At 37.0% G+C, this 24409-nt stretch overlaps 1 protein-coding gene across 3 annotated transcripts in view; it reads right to left on the bottom strand.

The window, feature by feature from the left end:
* Nucleotides 1–24409, bottom strand: part of PARP8 (poly(ADP-ribose) polymerase family member 8) — a 182530-nt gene that overhangs the window by 8425 nt on the left and 149696 nt on the right. For 2 of the 3 annotated variants that reach the window (XM_049708408.1, XM_012531662.3), the window contains 10 exons: nt 20356–20481; nt 18804–18869; nt 15878–15945; nt 14042–14090; nt 12810–12922; nt 12500–12572; nt 10834–10903; nt 8186–8259; nt 6988–7057; nt 6036–6120 (listed from right to left, as the gene is read on the bottom strand). In XM_049708408.1, the coding sequence (XP_049564365.1) occupies nt 6036–6120; nt 6988–7057; nt 8186–8259; nt 10834–10903; nt 12500–12572; nt 12810–12922; nt 14042–14090; nt 15878–15945; nt 18804–18869; nt 20356–20481 (794 nt within the window). The remainder of the gene's footprint in view (nt 1–6035; nt 6121–6987; nt 7058–8185; nt 8260–10833; nt 10904–12499; nt 12573–12809; nt 12923–14041; nt 14091–15877; nt 15946–18803; nt 18870–20355; nt 20482–24409) is intronic. The other variant, XM_004265941.4, reaches the window with a different exon arrangement.

A 24409-nucleotide genomic window follows, 5' to 3' on the forward strand; every position in this document is an offset into this window, starting at 1 on the left:
CGTGTCCCCTGCATCGGCAGGCGGACTCTCAACCACAGCGCCACCAGGGAAGCCCTACACTTGTTTTCTGACTCCCTAAATGCGGAAGCCAGAAATGATAGCACTGTTTTTCATTAGTCACAGAGAGGAGAAATTCAATGTGAACTGAATGATATCCAGCACTTCTCCAAAGTTCTTGTAAGAAATCTGATGCTGTAGTGTACTGTCTGCTTCAGAGCCCGTGTATAAATCTGTCTATTAAGTTAGAACATTCAGTCTTTTGTCATTGCTTTCATTCAATATGTATTACGTGTTTCTGCACGAGATGTAAGATTCCCAAACACGGACAGAATTTGCATTTTACTAGGGGAGATAACAGAGTTATGCAAATAACTGGAGGACAAGGCAGCCTGGGTGATACAAAGAAAGGGCAAGCAGAACTGACAGTAAAGACGGATCCTGTCTGAGTGGGACACCGGGAGAGGCCCCACGGAAAAGACCATACAGTTAAGTCTGGAAAGACTGGCTAAAGGCTGAGCTGGTGAGAAAGCCAACCATTCCTACTGACCGAGCAAAGGCACATTAGCGGGGAAAAGAATTCCAAGTTTTTTTCAAGAAACAGCTTGGATAATAATTTTATTCAATCAGTGGTTTGTATGGGTAACTGAAGTCAAGTCAGATGGGCACTATATTGCAGAATGCCATGTTTTTATTTGTTAATAACTATCAGCCTGTACGAGCAGGGAATAATCAAACTCTCCTTCTGGAAAAATAATGTGGTATAAATTGTATGATCTTATTAACCACAGCTAACTCTAAGTGGGAATATGACGAGTGATTGTCTCTCTTTTTGCTTACCTTTGATTTCAGTTTCTGTACATTGAACAGGCATCACTGGTGTAAGGATGGCAACGTTTAAAAAATCTGGCATTTTAAAAAACAGATTAGGAGCAATGAAGAAAGCAGAAGCATGGAAAATAACTAGTAACCTTTTGGTGTACTCTAGGGGAGAGAACGATACACACTGAAACAAAGGTGTTTATAGAAGAAAACTGTGAAAAGATGTAATTGGGAACTGGTGACTAGTGAGCATGGAAAAAGGAATTGAAAACTACAGCAGTAATGGGTTCCACTTTGTACATAATGATTTTAAGGTATTAGTGGACTTTGGGGGACAAAATATCCAGCAAGCAGTTCTAAAATGGGCACTTCATTCATTCCTACGTACCTGCCAAGCGCTGTGCTAGGTACGCAAACACAAATGAGCTGTATAGTCCCTGACCTCAAGAGGTATACAGAGTTAATGGAGAAGACGATACATAAAAAAGAACAATCCAGTAATAAACACAAGCCCAGGGTATTACACAGTAACAAAAGGGAGCAGCACAAAGGCATGAAGTAAGTTTCTGGGAGGAGGGAAGACATACATTAAGATTTAAAAGAGGAGTGGGAATTAGATAAACAATATGAGGGAAGAAAATGGAAGAGAGAATCCAAGATTAATGGAGAAAGGAAAGAGCAAAAGCATGGAGTGTGGAAATCCCAGCATACAGTTCAGGTTGTGCAGCATAACATCCTGGGGTGAGAAACAGCGGGCAATGAAAAATGGTGGGCCATGTAGCTGGAGATTGGATCTCCTCCACCTTCAACGCAGTGGTATTGAAGGAAGAACAAAGCACCAAGGAATCAGTTGGTTCCCTTTGTAAAGGAGACTGGACTTCATCTTATAAGTAGTAAGCAGCTATCAAAGACTTTTAAGCAGGGGAGTGATGTGGCAGTTTCAATCTTGGAAAGAGATCTGGGTTAGAGACAGAGAAATTGGATTCATTATAGACTTGGGATAAAGCAAAGCTCCCAGATCATATCAGCTTGATGTCACACAATTTATGTCACTGAGCCATGACTGAATGTCCTATCTTTTAACTTCATAAATAAGCTGTCTCCTTGCTATGTTCCCATTCAAACACTGTGTACCTTTGGCAAAATCATGATGCAAAGTATCTCTTATTTCATGTAACAGCCATGATACAATTATTTTATAAATTTTTCCTGTAGCTACCTTTTTAGATATATTTCAAACTTTGACCTAAAATTAAAACAATACATATTCCAAAATATTTTCCCTTTTGCCTTCTTCTGTTCATTCATTAAAAATTTGCTGACAAGCAGCTGTACATCAGGTACCGTGCAAGGTGATGCAGGGCACGCAGGACAGTAAAAACACAAGAGTAGGAGTCTGCCTTTTAGGAGTTCACAGTCTTGTGGAAGAGTCAGATACAATGAATAAACTGAATTTTAAATTGAAGTTCTGCACTGAGTTGTAGGAATACCAGGAAGAGAGATTAATTTTGATTAGGAGCTTCACAGAAGAGGTGTTATTTGAGCTAGGCCTTAAAAGATAGAATAGACTTTAGATAGGAATTCCTGAAATTTATTTAGCACCGACATCTGCTTGACGCAAGAACTGAAAATACCCTGCATCACTTTTCTGCAGATAGTCTTGTTTTATTTGGTCCTTCTTGCTCCTAAATTTCTGAACTTCTTGAAATATTTTGAGAAATAGATACCTTAAATCGACGTAATAGAGAAACTATGGAAACGATTCATTTGCAGATCTGCCTGCTCTAAATCAGAGAACCACTAAAGCATCAAACATGTAGGTTGTAACACCAGATAATAAGCAAGATACAAAAACCTGGAGGTTCTTAACCTTTCCTTGGTCCCAGACAGTTGAGGGAGAAGACACACTCCTATCTCTACGAGTTTACACTATGGCAGTGGTGGGGGCAGTGTAACATGGGGTGCCCATGGCACTAGATACACCTAATCTGTTAACCTGCCAAATCATCAATAACCTTCTCTTGGATTTTATTATTTATTCCTATTTCTGGAAAACACCAATAATAAGTTTTCCCCTCTAGCTTTAAAATCCCCATTTCATAACATTTTTGTTGTATATGACTGGAGCACCATACGTCTCTGTGGTTTTCACACCCCCTGTGAAACTTCTGGCCCTTTTTAAAATAGCTGCCTTATTTCTACATATTGACCTTAATGTCTTTATACACGTGTCTCAAGGCCAGTAACAAAATCAAGCTCTAGCAACAATTCCTAGACCCTCAGAACCGTCTGGAGTCTGTTCTTAACATCTGAATTATTACCTTTTGCCTGAAGCACTTATCTTTGATTAAGTTTATTCATTTTTGGAGTCTTCCAACAAATTTTTTTCAAACTTCTTACTCTCTTATTTTTTCCTAACAGATATCTTCCTTTAAATTTTACTTTTAATTTTTTTCTGATACCCTGTTCTAAAGTTTCCCCCATTTTTCTCTCATTCTCTGTTATTGTTTACTTATTGGGAAGAATGTGATTAGGATAGTAGATGACTGTTTTATTTATTTATTTAATTTTATACATTTTATTATCTCCACTCTGGAAGTCAGATTAGCATAGAATTTATATAATTTTTAATATTTTCAGTTAGTAACAGATAAAAAGGAGGCCTCACCAATTTATATCCTGGTCATCAGGCAAAGCATCTAACTCTAGAGATCACATAATGTGTTAAAAAAAAGAAAGGATGAAATAAGAATAGAAATTGAGTTTCTGTCTGATTATGGTATATTTGATAACTCACTTCTTTCTCCTCAATTTATTCTTTTCCTAGATAGTGCCATTCACCAGGCAGGCACATCACTAGCAGAACTCTGTGATTATATCTTTTATAAAGAAGGAAAACTGATGGTTGTAATTAGAATGTACATTAGTGAATGGATTCTCCTTTTCATGTGTTTTGAATCTCATCAATTTTCCTTAATTAGTTCCTTCTCTCCTGAGGGAGCAGGAAAAAAGAATGAAGTCTCATTTGTGTTTATAAAAGAATGAAAATCATTACCTTAATAGAATTTTTTCCTTTGCATTATTTGGAAAGTATCTGAGTGTACTGAAGGCTTTTTCTTCTCTTTTCTTCAGATGGTCTTTCCTCGCTTTTTTCTTATGAAATATAGAAATCCTTCTCTCCAGTTAACATACACACACCCACACATATACCTCCACTGATTTAGTTTACATATAATTTATGTAAAACTGCCAAGAGGTAACACGAGAAATGTTTACTGCCTACTTCCATGTCTAATGTTATTTAGCTCAACAACTATGCATTTTAGCAAGATGCTAAAAGAAGCAGATTAACTGATTAACGACAAGCTAAGGAAAGACCTCTGGAGTTACTTTTCCATGAAAATCTCCAGCTCACACAATGAAATAACTTTGTGATTGGAGGCGTCCTTTGGAAGGCCGACCTTCTAACAATGGATAAGAGTCAAGATGAGCAAGAAAGAAGAAGGGAAAAAATATTCAATGAGTGCCTTTCAGTGGAGACCTGCACTGTGCTATACCTTAATCTGAATCATAACCTTAAAAAGCAGAGAGCTATCCTGGGAGCCTCCAGAGCCATGGCTGTACACTTCTCTACCTTGCCTTCTGCCCCAGGAGGGTGACTTCTATGGACTTGGTCAATATGCTCCCTTGCCCTCTAGTTTCTGGTAGAGTTTGGCCAATGGGGAGGGCGAGGTCAAGGTTTTGCTTGGTTCCAGCCCCACAAGGTCACCTTGGGCTGCCTAGTCCCTGAACTGAAGGCCATGACTCCTGTCAAAGCTGATGAACTAGAAATGGTTCTCCTACCAGGTTCTGATAACTGCTTCCTATTCTTATCTTTTTGGACCTGAGGATGTATAATAGCTCTGGTGCCACTAGCTCCAGGTTACTGTCCTAGACCTATGATTTCCCTATAATCACACTTTTGTAAGTGATCTAACTGTGAATGATAGAAATTATCTCGTTCCTTAAGGGCCAGTGGTTTCCTGTTGGGATTCTAACTGATACCGGTATATTGTTCTACTGTAATCTATTGATGATGTTATATTGCGTCTACTGAGGAAGCTTAGAGAGGTTATGCAGCTTGGCCAATGTCACCTCACTAATAACTGGTGAGCCTAGACACAAACTGTCTGATCAAAAGCAGCAGGGTTCTTTTTACTATACTCATTGCTGTCTTGCCACTAAGAATGAAATCTATAGGTATGTATATGTCTCATACTATGTAATCTATATATTAATATGTAACATAAACACAAAAGATAGATAAATACATAATATATAAATCTGGATCATAAGAAAATCACACTTTTCAGACCAACCAAAAGAAAACCAGGCAGTTCATAAAATTTTCATTGTGAACCGTCAGTCAATAAGCTAACAGATCAAATGCTGCAGATGTAGCATGCTCCAGCTGTGCTATATATTGAAGTAATCATGATACAGTCATTTTGACATGGCTTATAAAACAAGTCAGTGCATTTTTCCAGCCTCTTTTTAGAAAGTTACATAAACGTACAAAACAGATATACTCAACTCTTCCTTGAGGTCCTTTCTGTGACAGGACCGTGGATGAGGAAGGTTCAGGCGTGGGAAAAAGTTGAGAGTTAAGCAAGGTGGGTAAAAATCAGACAGATCTACTGCACTCATTTACTTAGGGAAGAAAAATACCACTCTTGTATTTTGATGCAGCTCTTACGCTATAGCTGTGTCAAAAAACCCACATTAACATGCCCGGCATTGCCAGCCTATATCATATGGAATGCAGATCAACTTTTTATAGGAAGAAGACTTTCTCATTATTGTTTTCCTCATTCCCAGGTCTAATATTTTTTTAAATCTATAAATAATATATGTGTATATTTATGTGTGTGCATATATCTATCTAGATACATATAAGATCTGTACGTACGTATATATACACTTATATACACATGTATACATACATACACACAGATAGTGGTTAAAGAGACCATGTTTTTCTTCAATTCTTCTAAGTTAATAGCATTTAAACACCCCCGTTTTTCACAGCTTAGTAAAATAAAACAAAAACATTGAGTTGATGAGAAAATACGTGTCTGCTATATTTTGGCAGCTAAAGTGACCTAAGAATAATGTAGTCACTACTACCTCACTTATGGAGAAGACAGTAACATAGGATTTTAAGTTTTTACACTTACACAAAAAAGAACCGTGTGCAGACATGATCAGTATTTGGGACGACCCATATCTCTCCATGTTTGTGCAGGTCAGGTGAGGTGATCACTGTAAATGGAAGAGAAAATTAAAGAACTATTTATTCTAAGTTACTGTATCCCTTCTCTTAGAAATCTAAAAGCAAAAATGCATGCACAAATTAACATATGGAAAATGTTTCTTTCACCTTATGAAGCTATCAAGAAATGTAAATAAAAACAGTGACATGCCAAGTAACAATTTTATGTCTGGAACATGATTAGCATAACAATAGGAAGGAAATCACTTATGTGTTATGGTGGCAAATAGGTCCTGACTTGGGAACTATGTAGAAAGCAACTTAGCGTCCTCTATAACCATCAAACGTTGAAAAACTTGAAAAACAGTAAACAGTGGCTACCGAAACTCCCAACACAAGAAGAAAAAAAAATGAACTTTTAGCCAAAGTCAGATTTTAAAGCAAGAACAAAGGAAAGTATATGATCTTGCAAATCGCCTGTCAATTTTCTGTCCTAAGTTCAGAATCGAAGAATAATTTCAGTGTAGGAATGAGAAAGGCCTACTGGGTTATCTACTCAGCACTTGGTTCATCTTTCAGATTTTTTATGGTATTATACATTCAGAAACCAACATAAAGAGGAAGGGGTATATTAACAAAAGAGAAAAGCAATACTTGATCAGAAAGAGATAATTACCATTCTGAAATATCTGCCAAGAATAAAATATAGCACTAGTTGAATTCTTGCCAATTCTGCTTTTTGGTTTTAACGTTTATGATCTCTGTTGTAAGTATTTTCCATTTGTGCCCTTAGAGATGGTCATAAGGAATAAAGCTTTCTCTAGTCCATTGTGAGCATTTTGTAAACACACTTAAACTTTTAAATACAGATAAGAGAGAGAATTAACGCTATGAGAATTGTAAAACTTTCAACTTACCTTCACATAAGGCTATGCATTTTAAGTTACGGCTTTGCAGGAACTGGGATTGCTGTCCTTTTTTCTGTGACTAAAGTCCAAAAGAATTTAAAAATTAGAGTAAAAATGGGACAGTCATTCAAGTGAAAAAAAAAGAATCATCATTAAAAAGTAATAGTCACTAAGATAGTTCCAGAGGTTTAAAAAAGGTCTATCTCGACCAGCAGCAAAATCCTTGAATTCTCTCTTAATGTCAATCTATATTTGTTATATCACTTAATTTCTGTACATAATCATAATTAAATTACTCTCAAAAATAAGCAAATTAAAAAATACTAAATTGAAGTTCAATAGCCTCACAACATAGAATTAGAACTCAAATTTATTTTTACCAGAAGCCTAGCATCTCTATTTAGAGGGAAACAAAATTAAAGTTGCATAATCTTTTCAAACATTAAAATGAATTATTCTAGATCATCTAACTACCCAAAACAAACCCATATTTATAGCATCATTAAGCCACAGAGGTTTCAGAAACATTTCATGTAGAAAATCTGGGGGTTTGTTTTTGTTTTCAGACACTAGACTAGCTATACTCTTTTAAAAATAATCTAAAGTCACATTATTCATCAGATGGATTTTAATTTGTCCAGAATGCTTGTTTTCTCTGAAACAACAAGGGATCTGTGTTTGCCCTTCTCTGTGCCTGGAGTGTTCTTTCTCCTAGAGAGCCATATGGCTCGTGCACCCACCACCTATAGGTCTTTACTCAAATAGAACCTTCTCAGAGCATGCTTTCCTGATCACCCCATTTAAAATTCATTCGAGTTCCATCTTGCATCCCACAGCATTCAACATCCCTTTCCCCTGATTTTTCTCTGTAAGATTTACCACCATCTAGCATTCTTTCTGTCTAAATATATATTTAGTTTATTTATATCCACTCAGTAGAACACAGGCACCAAGAGGATTTGTCTATCGCTGATGATCACTGTAGCCCAGTATCTTGGAGATGTCCAGCAATCTTGTAGAAGCTCAATACATACTTATTGAATATTTATCGAATAAAGGCATTTTAGGGTGAGTTTCATTCCTGCAGGAGTAACGACCACTTAAAATAATTCTGCAGATTTAAAAAGCCTGAGTATTTATCGAAGTCCTGCCAGCTAAGGGAGCTAGAGTTCACTCATCAGAGGCAGTCACCGATTAGCTACACCACCTGTGATGCGTTGCTGTTTTTACTGCTTGAAGCTGGCTCATCCTTGGCTGACACCTTCTGCTTCTTGTTCATCCCTAAAAACATCAGCAAAATAATAATTTAGGGACAAAGCCGTATGATGCAGCTCAAAATACAATCCATCTACACTGCAAAGTTCCACTTTAGGCAAAGGTTTGACAGCATCAGGCCACAGACCATCACAAAGGGCTCCTGAAGGAGCAGCTGCTGTGCCCTGAGCAAGCAGGGTGGAAAGTTGGTGGGTTCTGGAAATCCTGGTCAAGTTACAAAGTAGAAAATACACTTTGTTTTTCTTTGCATTGAAAAGAAGGCTAGGACCTTCCCTTGCATAAAATTGATATAATCAGAAAATTCTTAAAACTTGATTTTAAAAGGCATTTAGGACCTAAATTTTATTCCTACCATCTAGTGACTAGAAGAAGATAAGGGGTGGAAAATATAAACAATTTCAGAAAAATATATTTATACTGCAACTTAACTTCATGCTCAATTCCTGTAGAATTTACTATTCCTCCTAATAAAGGAAAACTATTTAAGTCCTTTTGTCTATGATACTCACAAGTCTTACCTTAACCTGTTAATGCCATGGCTTTTTATTGTGAAATATTTCAGACAAAACAGAATTAAAATTCCTGTCTGTTTTAGAATAGGTAGATTTGTAGCTATAGTGTATTTAAAAATGCTCATCTACTATCCTGAAGTTGACAAGCCTATTTGTTTGCTGCTGTTTCAATAAAAGGCTTAATGAAAATGGGGCAAAGCCTATGGACCAAACTGCAAATGGTGTGGATGCAGGCACTTCCCAAGGCAGACATTCCCGCAAAGAGGCAGAAGTGGGTGTGGTCAAGCTGAGGAACAGGCGAAGCTATTAGTGCAGAAAGACGGTTCTGCTCTCTAACTCCTAGACCTGAAGCCCTCCAAACCAAGTATGAAGCTACTTCAACGTACTGTAGAGGTTCTTCCTTTTCTTTTTCAGATCAAGGACACTGAAAGAATTGGATGAAAGCTATCTACCCTCTTTCCAGACAAACATTCACACAGACCAATTTCACATTCATCTGAATCCCTCAAAAACCTTTCCATGAACCCATCTAAGGAGTCACTACACCCGTATAAGAAGCAGAAAATCACAGGACTCGATGATGTGTTGTGTTGTCCTTATCTATGCTGAGATTGTATTTATTTATTAAAAATGGTTTGATATTACTTTTTTACTGTGTTCTGTTTTAAAAAGATTTAGAGTCTGATTTAAGCTGATTCTGATCATCTTTCCCACTGAACTACATGATGTTATTTCCTATACTATCTTACTCTTCTGATATTTATTTTCCTAGTTTTATTTTGGCATATTGTGTTTTCAAAGATCACTGCAACAATATCTCTCAACAGTATGTTTTTCTACAATGCGACTGTGCCACTCTTTCATCAGGAGATGGAGTCTAATTCCCCAGCCCCTGGATGTGGACGGGCTTGTGACTGCTTTGACCAATACTGTACATGGGAAGTGGCGCCACGTGAGTTTTGAGGCTGGGTCAGAAGAGGCATACAGAGCCCACCTGGTCCTCTTAGGACATGTGCTCTGGGAAAGGTCGAGGTGGAACACTGAGAAACCACTTGCTGTGCTGAAAGAGTGTGAACTTGGGCAAAAGAATCAGACAGGTAAGCCTGCTCAATGTTCTCCTAGTTATTAGATCTCTCTAAGTCTCCTTTTCTATAATATATGGATCTTAAGACTTACCATCCAGGCACCATGTGAACAACATCTCCTGAAGTTGTTTAATGGACTCATGTAACCCCACACAACACAAGCATATAAGCAAAACCAACTATCTATGCAGGTATACGAATATAAAAGCCTTTAAGTCTAAAGGAGAACTCACCAAACCCTGAGGCTGTTAGGAGGAAAATGTTTCATTTGTTATTTTATACAATTCTGTGTAGTTTCGATTTCTTTACAATGGGCGTAATTATTTTATATTTAAACAGAATAAGTTTCTGTTCTGAGAAAAAAAAAATCACACAGATCATTGTGAAATATTGCAAAAATTTTTAAAGTACAAAGAAAAAATCACCCTGAATTTTACTACCTCAGGATTACGAACGTTAACAATTTGGTAGTCGTTCTTTCCATATTTTGAATTTATGAGGCTCCTCCTCGGCACATGGTTTCAGTTTATTCCAATATATTTTTCTCAAACAATCTCACTAAAATATTAACAAGAAGTTGTCCATAAGTAGGATGGTTCTGAGGGTGTTTTTCTAATGCTAAGTTTTCCATACTGCTTAAAACTTCTTCAATATAATGCGTAAACATTTTTCAGTGCTCTACATAATATTTTGTACATGCTATATTTTCAATGTTTACTGTAGACGGAATAAATGTAGAAACTATTGAAACAAAATTAAAATTAATTTTGAAACTGACAAAACATATGCTCCAACTTATATGCTAGGGGAAGTATTATAAATTCATCTTGACACGTGAGCTTTGTTTTTACTTCTGACATTTATCAAATGAATTTAATACAAATACATCAAATAAGCTTCATTCACTCGATAAAAAAGTGTGCCTAGAATATACAACAACAAAAACTTAATATATTTGAGGTTGAAATGAAATACAAGCTTACCTGAGTAACCAAATGATATGCTTGACATTGGACTAAGATAGATTCCACTTCCATACATTGCACCGTGGAGCTAGAATGAGAGGAGGTGGGAAAGGAAACAGTCAGTTTATGGTTTCAAATGTTAAATATTTCACAAAAGAAGACCATTGGTCTTATGCTGGAACATTAGCTCTTAATAAAATGATAAAGCTCTGATTTCAAGGTCTAATTTGAAAAGAGTACTAATATTCTTGTTCTTAAAATTCAGAGTGCATTGATATATGGAAAATGACAGCCAGAAAAAATCCTTAGTAAAGAGTTTCCACCCAGCTGATGACAAAGAGTCACTTAGTATCAAGTACTGGAGTAGGCTTTTTTTTTTTAAATTAATTTATTTATTTTTGGCTGCACTGGGTCTTCGTTGCTGTGCGCGGCTTTCTCTAGTTGTGGCGAGCAGGGGCTACTCCTCGTCGCAGTGCGCAGCTTCTCTTGTTGCGGAGCACAGGCTCTAGGCATGCGGGCTCAGTAGTTGTGGCGCATGGGCTCTAGAGTGCGGGCTCAGTAGTTGTGGCTCACAGGCTTGGTTGCTCTGCAGCATGTGGGATCTTTCCTGGACCAGTGATGGAACCTGTCTCCTGCATTGGCAGGCGTTTTCTTAACCACTGTGCCACCAGGGAAGCCCTGGAGTAGGCTTTTATATTAATGACTCTAAAATACTGAAAATAAACGTGGTTGAAACACATGTGACAGAAGGTTGATCAGGACTCATCTGCTAGTATATCAACAAAATATCTTAGATTTTCATTATACGGCACTGTCATCCCATTCCTTAGTTCCTCTAAATTTTTCAAGTTACGGAGAGTTTCATTAACTGAAACTCTTCGACCAGTCTACTACTCAGAACAATTAAAATTGTCTCTTATTATCTCCATGCTCTAGGGCCCTCATACCGTATTTAGTATGCACCAAATATTAATTCAATAAATACGTATTTATGGACATTTATATTTATGAACATTTATATTTATATTAAATGTGTATTTATGAACATTTATATTTAGTTGTGTCATCCCAATTGTCATCAGAATAGGAGATCTCGCACAGGTGACCGGGTTGAGGATTTCATCTCCTGACCTCCTTACATCATCAGATGAAAATCAGCTGAATGAGAGTGAGGTGGGATGCTGGAGATGAAGGGCGTAAATAAAGATGAAGACCACACCCACAGTATCCTGCCCATGTGCTGCCCTACGGGCTGAAAAGCAGGTAGCCGATGGCTCTTTGGTGTCCCATCTCCATTTTGCTTATTCTTAGCCCTACCTTTTCTTCTGTTAAAGTATTCACACTGAGGTTGTGCTCAAAATACTTGAGTTGGAGTAGCAGAGAGAATTTGTGTAAGGTTTTACCTCTTTTGTGATAATTTTTTTCTATTAAGTTTAAAGTGGTTTCACTATTTTCTCATAGGGGAACTCAGTTTTCTTTTTCTTTTCATCCCTATGTTGTGTATAGATCAATTCTGCTTGACTTATTTTGTGAAAATTACGTATGCCTATTAGAAAAATCCACGTAATTTTTTAAAGCATACATGCATCCCCCTTTGCAAGTGAAAACACCACCAGGACGGACTGCTTACTGAACTCCAATACTGAAGAATAATGAGTCTTGTTAAAGCATGCAGAAAATTTACCTGCAGTCGTGTATTAGAAGCAACAACCAGACCATTTCTCAGGATGGAGTGCCAGTTTTCAATGTGCGAGCCACTAAAACACAGGGGAGGGGAAGGAAAAAGCAAAATCAAAAATCAATGACCTTTTTATGGGGGTCTCAATATAACAGGTCATGGTGCCTTCTCAGAGTTCTGGGTTTCCTAATCAAGTATCGTGTAGTGAACTGTCCAGTGCTAACAGCCAACTACTAAAAGAAGATGACTTCCTCCCTACACATTTCTGGACGACTAAGTGGGTGACACACACCCCTAAACATTAAGCCATACTCACTGAAATGCAAAGGTGCTTCCGAAGAGTTTTTTAGCAGCTCTAAAATTGGATTCTTTGGCTGGTGGACTGCTGAGAAGAAGGAATTGATGGGGAGTGTGCATGAACTTCAGTTGCTGCCATTTAAAATAAGGATGCAGGAAAACATGTCAAATTTAACATACAATCAGGCTGATGACAATTTCAAACTTTACTGGTTTAAGAATTATCTAGTTTCAAACCATAATAATTTAGATTAATAGGGCATTCATTTGACAAAAACCCTGCATAAATGATAAATCGCATGGAATTGCTGATTTGAAGGATAATTCTTCAGGCTAATGGAAAAGGAACAGGAGACAGACAATCCAAAGTCATTTATATTTAGCTTTGGAATATGCTATGTAATCACATTCAAGCAGATCTGCCTTCCTAATTACATTTCTTTTTGAGACTTTTATTATTGAATTCCCTAAGTATCCACCAGCTATTCAACTGGGGAAATATCTGAATTTGCTAAGCAGAAAAGTTAGTTCAAGATTTTAAAACTGCAAAAATTATCATCATCATGCTTTATTTACATATATTTGTAAAATTAGAAATTGCCTACATTCAAATTATAGTTTCCCACTTTGCTCATGGAAAAAATTGAAACAAAGTCTTTTGAATCAGTCGCTTAACAAAATTTTCTAACTGCTGCCCTTTCACCTAAGAATATATGTACTTATACAGGAATCCAATATATAGGAATCTCATAGTTTAGAGATTCATAGATGGGTGAGCTGAGATTTTAGATACTGCTCCTAGGTGACGATCAGAACTGAAATCAGAGTCCGTTAGCTTTTTCTTTATTTTGTAAGCATATTAGGCCGATAAGTAAGCTATCTGGAGGCAATATCTTCTCCAATATAGAAAAGTAAAGCTGTGCTAACATTAAACTGACAATGATAAAAAAGCACATCACCTTCTTCTGGTCAATCTCTAGATAATGTCCTCTCTATCACATGTGGAATAACTAAATGATTTCACATTGACTCATTTACTTAAAAGTTCAGGGCAGCAGCCTGAAATTGAATTTGATATCTTGGAGAAACTTAGAGCTGGGGTGCATGTGGTCATTTCTAACTGAAGAATTAGGCTTGGCCTGAGTTAACTTCAATTTCCTGGAGAGGCTGCCTAAAAATCACAGGGGTCAGTTCTCCCGACTAGTAAGTGTCCCTCACATTTCTGTATGTATATGTGAAAAAACAACTTACCCTGTTAACTGGCAGTTTCACAATATGTGACCTATTACTTGAAATAACCCTGAAATTAATTAAAATAAGCCATCAGTCACAAATATATGCCACATATATTTAAAGTGTTTTTCCCCTCAGTTGGCAAGTGATTAAAACTTATTTTTGCTGTGACATAAACTAAATTCAGTAACAATTTTACTTAATTACATCATTTTGCTTTGCTTCCTGAAACAATTTAAAGAGCTGATATAATAAACAAGATACTTAAACCTGAAAACACAGACGTAGCTCTTTAAAACTTAAGAGATATAATTTTTAATAACCACAAACTTAGATGTCAGCAAAGTGAACATGAATATGCTTTCAAATAATGGTAATCTAAATACAAAATTTAGAAGTTGATTCATACATCTGCTTCTCCCTACACTGTCTAACTAAGAATGAGTTTTTATGAAGATATTTTTCCTTTCTTTAAATATTTGAGGATATTTGTGCTGATACAATGGTTTATATACAAACTGTTGTTCACCCTATGTAGACAATGAAGTTGAAAAAAAATCAAAACCTCAGGTATCTGAAAGGACTAATTGTTTTATGCTTTGCAGTATAGAAAATAATAACTAAAAAAATTGTAAAACATGTTGGTAAATTTTCTCCTCCTTGAAGGAAGAGTGACTAACAAGCTGAAGGAAATGATCACAAATAATTAAAAGTGAACAATCAGGCTAACTTCAGGGAAAAAAAGAAAGAGATTAGATATTTGAAATTTTTACCTTCATTTTGAATATGACTTAATAGGAGAATTTTAAAAGTTAAAATAAAAACTATGTGTTATTTTTACTCAATTCGTCAGAATTTTAAAGATAGATTATAAAAGATACAAAGAAGAAAGACTTCTAAAACCTAACTCTTGTCATGGTTTTACTAGACTATAATAATGTGTTTTGTAAGGTTCTGCCTAAGTGAAAGTTAAGTATTTAAGAGTCGTGAGGTGGCCTCTTCCTCCTTTGCCCATCTTTACATATTTTTTAAAAAACTTCCTGGCTGTAGCATGGAACAAGTACTCATTCAGACCAATTTCTTATAATCTTTACATTTGTATTACTGCCTGATAATCATGGTAAATTCCATAGTCTTTGAGTTGTCAGTGATTTCAAAGAGACGCACCTAAAACCCCCATAGGTACGGTGAGTAGGTGAGTAGATACTACTGTTTTCTTTTTGCAGATGAGAAACCAGAGGGCAAATTATTTGAAGTAAGTGTTGTAGAGCAAGGGGAGCTCTCAACCCACCCCTCAACTATAGCCTAACCCTTCTTTTCTAGGCTTAGCCTGGACTAATGCTGTGTGCCTTACCCTACTTTCTCTGAAACAGTGCCTCATCTGCAGTCATCAAACACAGAGTTTATCAAAGTTACACTATCTTTGTTAAGGGAGTAAATTATGCAAAACACACATTATAGAGAGATTTTCAGTAAGTGTTTGAAACAGTTTTATCACACAGAAAATTAGATGAAAATTAGTTTTATCACACTAGAAAATTAAATGAGCCAAAATGGCTTCACCATGTAATCTAACCAATCAAAATTTTTAAAATGATAGATAACAAACTGCTGTCGACTGCATCGTATATCCCTGCAGTGCATATGACAGCACTTTCTTCCCCTTGTGATGTCCAAATTTTAATTAAAGTGAGAGTCCTTAAGGACTCTTGGACTGTAAAATCATCAGGCCTCATAGGCTTGTAGAACTGTAGCATTGCAGGTCTTGCAACATAGGCCTTTTTTTTTTTTTTCCTTAAAGCAGGCAGTAGGAAGTGATGCTGTTTTCATTAAGAGGAAAACTAAATTTTATACCATTGCAGTAAGGGATGAGCAAGGGGGTCTTGTTTATCCATCTGCTTCTTGATTTCCAGATACGGTGCCTGAAAAAAAAGTCATTATACGTTTTGATTTTTCTTAAAAATTCCTTTTTTTCTTTTCTCTTTTTCTTTTTCTGCAAAAGGAAAATCAGATTGAACAGGTATGCCTTATCCAGTTAAACGTGAAGCCCTGTGGTTGTGACATGATAATGGCAGCCATTACCCTAGTTGCTTCTCCCCAAGATGATATGAACTCTGACCTTCCATGCAGGACAAAGGACTTGCCAGAACGTTTTGATAAGAGGCTCAATGGAATTTTAGCCTGGCTTCCATGCACTAGGCTGGAAGTCCCTGGACCACTGCTGAGTATTTGCTCAAGAAAACCCAATGTTGCTAAAACACAAAAGGTACCAACCCATACAGTTAACCTTTCAGTAATTCTCTTATCCCCCCTGAAATTTCCATTTCCCCAGAGCCCCCCCTATTTTCACTTCTCTGTAGCCCCTTTTTGTTCCCTCTCTGTTTTCACTTTAAAAATCTCGGTCACCTTGCCTTACTCGGAGGTGATCTCAGCTCACACCGCAAGTTTCTCTCCCCTACTGCAGTACTTGAATAAATCTGTCTTGTCACCTTTATCAAGCGTCTGGTTTCTCTTTGACATTTTTAACATTTAACTAACATTAAAGCGAAACTTGTAATAGCTACTACTCATGCTCATATCTGAGGGTACTGACTTCGGGTAGATCTTTACATGAGAAAATTGGACAAAATTTACATAAGACGATGACCCCTTCTTTTAAAAGTATTCACCCAGACAATTAACAATTAACAAATATTTAAAAGGAATTCACCCAGACAATTAACATTTTCCTAGAAAGAAAGGCAATCTGTCTGTGACAATTTAGGCCAGTATAATGTTATATTTATTTGGAGAAGTTTAAAGAATTTGACAGGATAAAACCTGACAGCATCCCTATGAAGTGTACACTGAGGGAGAAGCCAACATTACTATTTACCATCTTGGCAATGAAGAAACTGAGGCATCAAGCAATTAAGCAACTTGCTCAAGGTTGCAGGCCACGTCACTGATGAGCAAATTACACCACATGGGCCTCCAACTTCTCAAGCTGACAGGCAATCATCTCCATTGCCTCCTATTAAAATAGCTTACACATGACCCAGAATAAAGGAAGCAATTCTTGGCACAGAGCTGATCCCAGAGTCAGGGTTTGTAGCTATTTTTAGATGCAAGAATGCTCTGGATCTACGGTATAGTATAAATATCCTATACCAAAGTCTTTGGTGACCAAAAATGTTTAATTGTATGTAAGGTACTGCAATAGGTTCTTTTTTCCCCCTAAGTGGAAATGCATTTATTGTTTTCTTTTCCTTATACAAATAATAAATGTTTGCTTGAAAAGGAATTCTGATAATGTAGAAAGGGCACAGAAAAACAGGTGGAAAGAATGACGGCTTTTAAGCAAATAATATGACTTGTGAATTAAAGGATCTCTTGTTTACCACTGTCTGACACATACAATTTGTTGAATGGATGAATGAGTATTTGACTTTATAAATAAATAACTATCAAAAGAACCAAGAATCAAATTTGGGAATGTGAAAATGTATTTTGGGCTTCCCTGGTGGTGCAGTGGTTAAGAATCTGCCTGCCAATGCAGGAAACATGGGTTCGAGCCCTGGTCCGGGAAGACCCCACATGCCGTGGAGCAACTAAGCCCGTGTGCCACAACTACTGAGCCTGCGCTCTAGAGCCCGTGTGCCACAACTACTGAGCCTGCGAGTCACAACTACTGAAGCCCGTGCACCTAGAGCCCGTGCTCCACAACAAGAGAAGCCACCACAATGAGAAGCTTGTGCACGGCAACCAAGAGTAGCCCCTGCTCGCCACAACTAGAGAAAAGCCCGCACACAGTGATGAAGACCCAGTGCAGCCAAAAAATAAATAAATAAAATAAATAAATTTTAAGAAAGAATAAATCTTTTTTAAAAATGTACTTTGGATGCACATCTGCAAATGGAGTAGATGGGGTAGTGGGGGCGGGGGAGTGGCACAGAAGCTTTGTGGGCCCCAAGACTGGAGAAATCACTGTTCCCTCCCTCCCCAGAGAAAGGCAATGACTCAGAGTAATACTTGCCATAAACTTGCAAAGGCCTCTAGAGGCAGTGCACGCCTTGAAACCACCATATGCAAACTCAACCCATAATGTGTGGTATTGTCAATTAGATTGTTAATTTCTACTTATAATGATGAGCTTCAAACCTTTCTCCAAGTGTTTGGCAGTAGAAAGGCCTCAATAATTCAATAAGATGTGCTTTTCCAAGTGCTGGACTCCTGCCCAGGGATATATTGGACTTTCATAATAAACCCTGATCCTTGCTCATCAAACTCTTCCACCAAAACCTCCCTAATGGTCAAAAATATAAACTCATGCTCTCAAGGAGTCGGGTGTCTTCCAAAGTTCTTTTGAGATTCTGTGTTACATCTAAACTATTTACGTGTAATTTACATTTGACAGAATATTAGTTTTGATTTTAACATTAAAATGTTTTGAAAGTACTACCATTAATTAAAATTGGCAGTCGAGGAAGATGGTACCAGATTTAACTTTTACCTTAAGATATTCCAACAAATTCTTGTCTGAGTTTGAGAGCCGAGCATTCAGATTATGATTATGCAATTACCCTCCAAAGTCACAGTGGTAGCATGCCAAAACACGGATGTAATTTAATTAAAACATCCTAGTACAAAACAATTTTCTTTTTTTTATGATTTTAATTATACTCTCATATAATAGAAAAGTCTACATTTCACCACATGGCCAGTACTCTCAGATATTTTAAAAATATAATTTCACTCAAGCAAAACTGAACTGTACAAGACCACAAGATGATAAACTTACTTGTGTCATTTCTCTAATAGAAGTTATGCTGTCCAATGCTTTCATTACTCGATCATAGTTCTTCTTCTGTTTGAATGGGGGAAAAAATAGTATTCACTGTAAGCCTTTGCAAGTCTGCACGTTACTTGAGAGACATATTATTTCTGTACCTGAATTTTCCATCAGGGTCAATTTGAAAGCAATGACTGTGTTGTGTACACAAAAGGGAAGGCTTTGGGCTTCCCTGGTGGCACAGTGGTTGAGAGTCCGCCTGCCGATGCAGGGGACACGGGTTCGTGCCCCGGTCCGGGAAGATCCCACATGCCGCGGAGCGGCTGGGGCCGTGAGCCATGGCCGCTGAGCCTGCGCGTCCGGAGCCTGTGCTCCGCAACGGGAGAGGCCACAGCAGTGAGAGGCCCACGTACCACAAAAAAAAAAAAAAAAAAGGGAAGACTTTAATAAGATGGCTCAAGGACATAGGATTTATAACTGAGTCAGAGGGAAGAAAAAAGAAAATAATGCCAGTCTTAGTGTAAATACATAAAATGATGTTCAGCTTACAGGGGAAAAGCTATAAATACACAAAAGATATTAGGCTCCTGATTCTTGTTGTCACCACTAAAAAATTAAGCCATGATGAATAAAGTAAGCACAGAATCCTTCTAAAACACAAAAATCCACTTTAAATCTTACAGTTTCATTTTGCTTTTAATTCCTTTTGATTGGAAGATTATTACCAAACAAGTATGATTAATAAGTGTGTAAATGACACCATACACTCAACTGATAATTCATTTTAAAGCACACTGAAAATATGTGCACTGTTGCCACTTATGAAGGAGGGAAAGTGTTTCCAAGAGAATTTTATATAGTCCTTGTTTCCATAAAATGATTTCAAGATGAATAGTAATAGAAACTAAGGCAATTTGGGCTCTCATGTAATTTGAAAATCATGTTATTTCAGAAGAATTCTGCCAAACTTCCCTGAATATTTATAAAACTGTTTTCTCAAGAAATATCAGTTGATCAACGATATGAAATAAACTTTCACTAACCTTCAGATAACTGGGGAGGGAGAGAGGGGAGGGCAAGAGAGGATGAAATAAAAGTACAAAAGAAAAGGGAAAATTTGTCCCTTAACCCATGATCCTTAAAATTAAAATGAGATTACATAAGTTAGAATCTCAAAAAATATATGATGAAATTAAAATAATCATATTGACCATTATAAACCAATTTATTATAGTTATTTACCTACCTTCCATGCAGATGGGATGTGTAAAGATCAGAATTTGAGGGGATTAAATGGGTCTAGTTTCATGAAGGCAAAGTTAGGAAAATGATTTTAAAGGAGAAAAGGAGAGGAGAAGTAACAGGATACATGAAAGACAAGGTGGAAGTAAATCAAATTTGTGGAAAAAGAATCATATTTGCTAAATGGATACAGAGTTCATGACAGATCATGGATACGATGAGACAGTAATTTAGCTAAGAAAGAAGAAAGCTAATGAGACCCAAATCTCAGTTATCGTTAAAGGAAACTTGTGATTGACGTGCTAGGACGACTACTTACCCTCGGGTTGAAGGCCAGCATCTGAGGATTGTTAGGATCTACCACAGAAGGATATGGCTCGAAAATGACAACTTTTCTAGGAGATTCCAATGCGGACCTACACATGGATACTAGTAGATCTACCACCTTGAAATACATACATAAGATAGTTACTACCCTTCAGGTTTTATCAAATGCTTTGCCATTGTTTCTCCCTCTCATGGTAGTTAATTAGGAAAGATTCAGGATGGCTAGCGATCTCTGAAATCTGTAATTTGGGACTTTAGATCAAATTTGACCAAACCTGACTATTAATTTAAAGTAACTAATATTTAAAGTTACTTTAATATGTGTTATTTAAAGTGACACATATTAAAGTGACTAATATGTGTTGCTTCCAACTACTCACGTCTTCATATCTGTCTTTAACATGTCTTTGTCATTAACACATACTACATGCTAACATTGTTGTAGGTTCTGTGGAAGGACAATGGATAAGGCAGGTCCTTGAAAAGGTCTCGTGAAATTTTCCTTTCAATGCAGAAGATATGCTGAAAAATCAGTTAAATATATGCTTAAAGACATACAGTGTCTGGCAGTGTTAAATGCTATAAAAATAAAGCTGGCATTAGAGACTTAAGCCGTAGGGGGGACGACTTTAGCGTGGTCAGGAAATGTGGTGACGTTTCAACAGAGACCTGAGCGAAGTGGGAGACGGAGACGTGACTAACTGGGGAGAAACCATTCCGGGGGAAGGAAACTGCAGAAAATGAATCTGACGTGCCCCAAGGACAGTAAATCTCCTGACACCATCTTACTTCTTCCTACTCTCCTCTGAAAAAGGCTATTAATGTCCTCTGATTTGTTAAATAAGATGGCTTTATGCCTATGCGCGTCTATGACTCCTTCGCACAATTCACTAAGAGGCAAGGCGACACAGCAGTCAAGAGCGTGGCTCCCCTCCCTAGTTCCCAAAAACAACACGCTCTAGCAACTGAATCAAGAAAGCCGATACGGTCTAAACGGACAGAGCTCATCAGAACGGACGTACCTATAGGGTAAAGACAAGAGACTTCATAAGGAAGCAGCTGACTTAATCTTTATAGGGAAAGATATTTCCAGAAAGTTTTGAAACAGGCATTTAAAAAATGCACAGTAAGAGTAGGACAATTTTTGATTCTTATGGTTAACGAGGGGGTATTTTGACCTAATGACAGTAGGGCTCACTATGTTGTGTGTATACTCACAAAACACATCCACCCAATCACAGCATCCAGAATTTCCAGTGACCTAAAATAATTAGCAACACTCAAGCCATCGGGTATAGGATCTATAAGTAACACATTCCAAAGTACACAGACATAGATACCCACAGGACTTACTCAGAAAACAGTAGAACTGAAACAGCTAATATGTTTCTACCACACTATTCCATTTATGTGTGTGTGTGTGTTTGCAGTAAATTGGATTCCAAGCAACAGATAATAATAATAAAGACAAATTAAAACCCTCCTTTTTGTTTTCCTCTCCCATACTCATACTCATCCAGAAAGATGCACCGTAACCCAGATACAAATTGTCTTCAGCATTATCTGGTCTCCTAATATAGTAAAACCCAAGCAAGAATCCTGAGAAAGAATCATCAGTAACATAAAAGAGCCTTTTCTGAAACTTTTGGGGCCATGAATTGGTACAATCTTATAAATACCTTAAAAAATTATATGTCATAGGATGCATTTGAAGCTTTGTAAAAATACATACCCTTCATGTATGTATGATCAAATGATCTTTGACAAGGGTGCCAAGACCACTCAATGGGGAAAAGACAGTCTTTTCTACAAATGAGGGTGGGAAAACTGGATATACGCATGCAGCAGAATGAAGCTGGACCCTTATCTTACACCACACACAAAAATTAAATCAAAATAGAATAAAAATGTAAACATAAAACCTTAAACTGTAAAATTCCTACAAGAAAACAGGGGGAAGCTTTATGACATTGGATCTAGCAGTGATTTTTTAGATATAACATCAAAGCCATGGGCAACAAAAACAAAAATTGACAATAGGACTCTATCAAACTTTTATGCATCAAAGGACAAAATCAAGAGAGTGAAAAAACAACATGGAATGGGAGAAAATATTTGCAAATAATTTATCTGATAAGAGGTTAATATCCAGAATACATAAAGAACTCCTATAACTCAACAATAAAAAATCATATAAACTTAATTTTAAAATGGGCAAAAGAACTGAATAGACATTTCTTTTAAGAAGCCGTACATACAAATGGCCAAAAAGCATATGAAAAGATACTCAACATCACTAGTCATCAGAGAAATGCAAATAAAAACCACAGTGAGATATCACCTTACAACCATTAGGATGGCTACTATCAAAAAAACAGAAAATAAAAAGTGTTGGTGAGCAGCTGGAGAAATTTGTGCCCTTGTGCACTGTTGATAGGGCTGTAAAATGGTGTAACCACTATGGAAAACAGTATGAAGGTTCCTCTAAAAACCTAAAAGTAGAAATTCCATATGATCCTGCTGTAAGTGACAATCCCACTTCTGGGTATATGTCCCAAAGAATTGAAAGAAGGATCTTGAAGAGATGTTTGCACACCCATGTTCACAGCAGCATTATCCACAACAGCCAAGAGGTGAAAGCAACCAAAATACCCATTGACGGGTGAATGGATAAACAAAATGGGGTATACACATATAATGAAACACTATCCACCCTAAAGAAGGAAAAGCCTGTCACCTGTTACAAAATGGATGAACCATGAGGACATTTTATGCTAAGTGATATAAGCCGGTCACAAAAAGTCAAATACTATATGCCTACACTTGTGAAAGATCTAAAGTAATCGAATTCACAGAAACAGAAAGTAGAACGGTGGTTGTCAGGGATGGGGGTAGGGAGAAAATGGGAGTTTTTCAACAGGTATAGAGTTTCAGTTCTGCAAATGAAAAAGTTATGGAAGTCTGCTTCACAACAATGTGAATATACTCAACACTACTGAACTGTGCACTTAAAAATGATGAATAGAGTAAATTTTACATTATGTGTTTTTCACTACAACAAGAAAGGCACAAATGGATACAAAATAACCTGAATAATGTTCCCCTTTCAATCAAATACTTCAATTAAAAACCTTGTGCCCAAAGCTTCAAAACAGTCAAAACTACCAAAAAAAGCAAATGCATGGTTTTGCCAATAGTTTCACTAGTGGACTTAAGTAAATTATAATGAAAATAATGGATGTAGGGGTAAAGAAGTTAATTAACAGAATATTTTTGTTAATATATGTCTTAACCTAACTGAAAAGAAACAGTGTAACTACCCTGGCAAAATTCCTTGCTGTCCACCGCAGTTACATACTCCTTGCTTTCAAGGTATAGGGCTACTACTGCCTGGAAGCAACTGCACTGCAAGCGACATTTCTACTCCTTTTGTTTAAGTCAGGCCATAAGACTAGTTTTAACCAATGGACAGAAAGTGGAAAGGGGCTGAGCTGATGAAGAAACAGGCGCTCTTTCTCCCCTTTTCTCCCTTCCCCTCTACTGTATGCCAGTATTGAAGACAGCAGACTCATGTGGTGGACGGAATCCGGTTCCCTCAGTGATCACACAGTTGCCCAACAAACATTCTAACCGAACAGTTGTGTGAGTTAGAAATAAAAGCCTACCATGTTAAGTCACTTTAATTTTATGGTTTATCTGTTATAGGAGCTAGCATTCAGAATCTTTGAACAAAGAAAGGTTTATGTTACACTGTTTGGATTGGTATTCTATTTACATATGCTAATTTTTCCACAGAGTAAAATGATGTACAATGTATTCTGGAAAAGAAGTGAATTTAAAAATTGTAGACTAATGGCCTTCAAACATTTCAAGAGTAATTCCTTTTATCTTTTCTTTTTTAAAAAGAAAATTGTATATGAGAGCCCCAAAACATAAAAGAATAAAATGGAGCTGCTGTCCTGGTTAAAGCAGTACTCGGAGGCCAGGAATCCCAGCTGCTGAGACACTCTCATCACAGCGCAGCCTCCTGCAGATCCCTCTAAAGA

Source organism: Orcinus orca, chromosome 3 (genome assembly GCF_937001465.1).
Source record: "Orcinus orca chromosome 3, mOrcOrc1.1, whole genome shotgun sequence".
Taxonomy (NCBI): Eukaryota; Metazoa; Chordata; class Mammalia; order Artiodactyla; family Delphinidae; genus Orcinus; species Orcinus orca.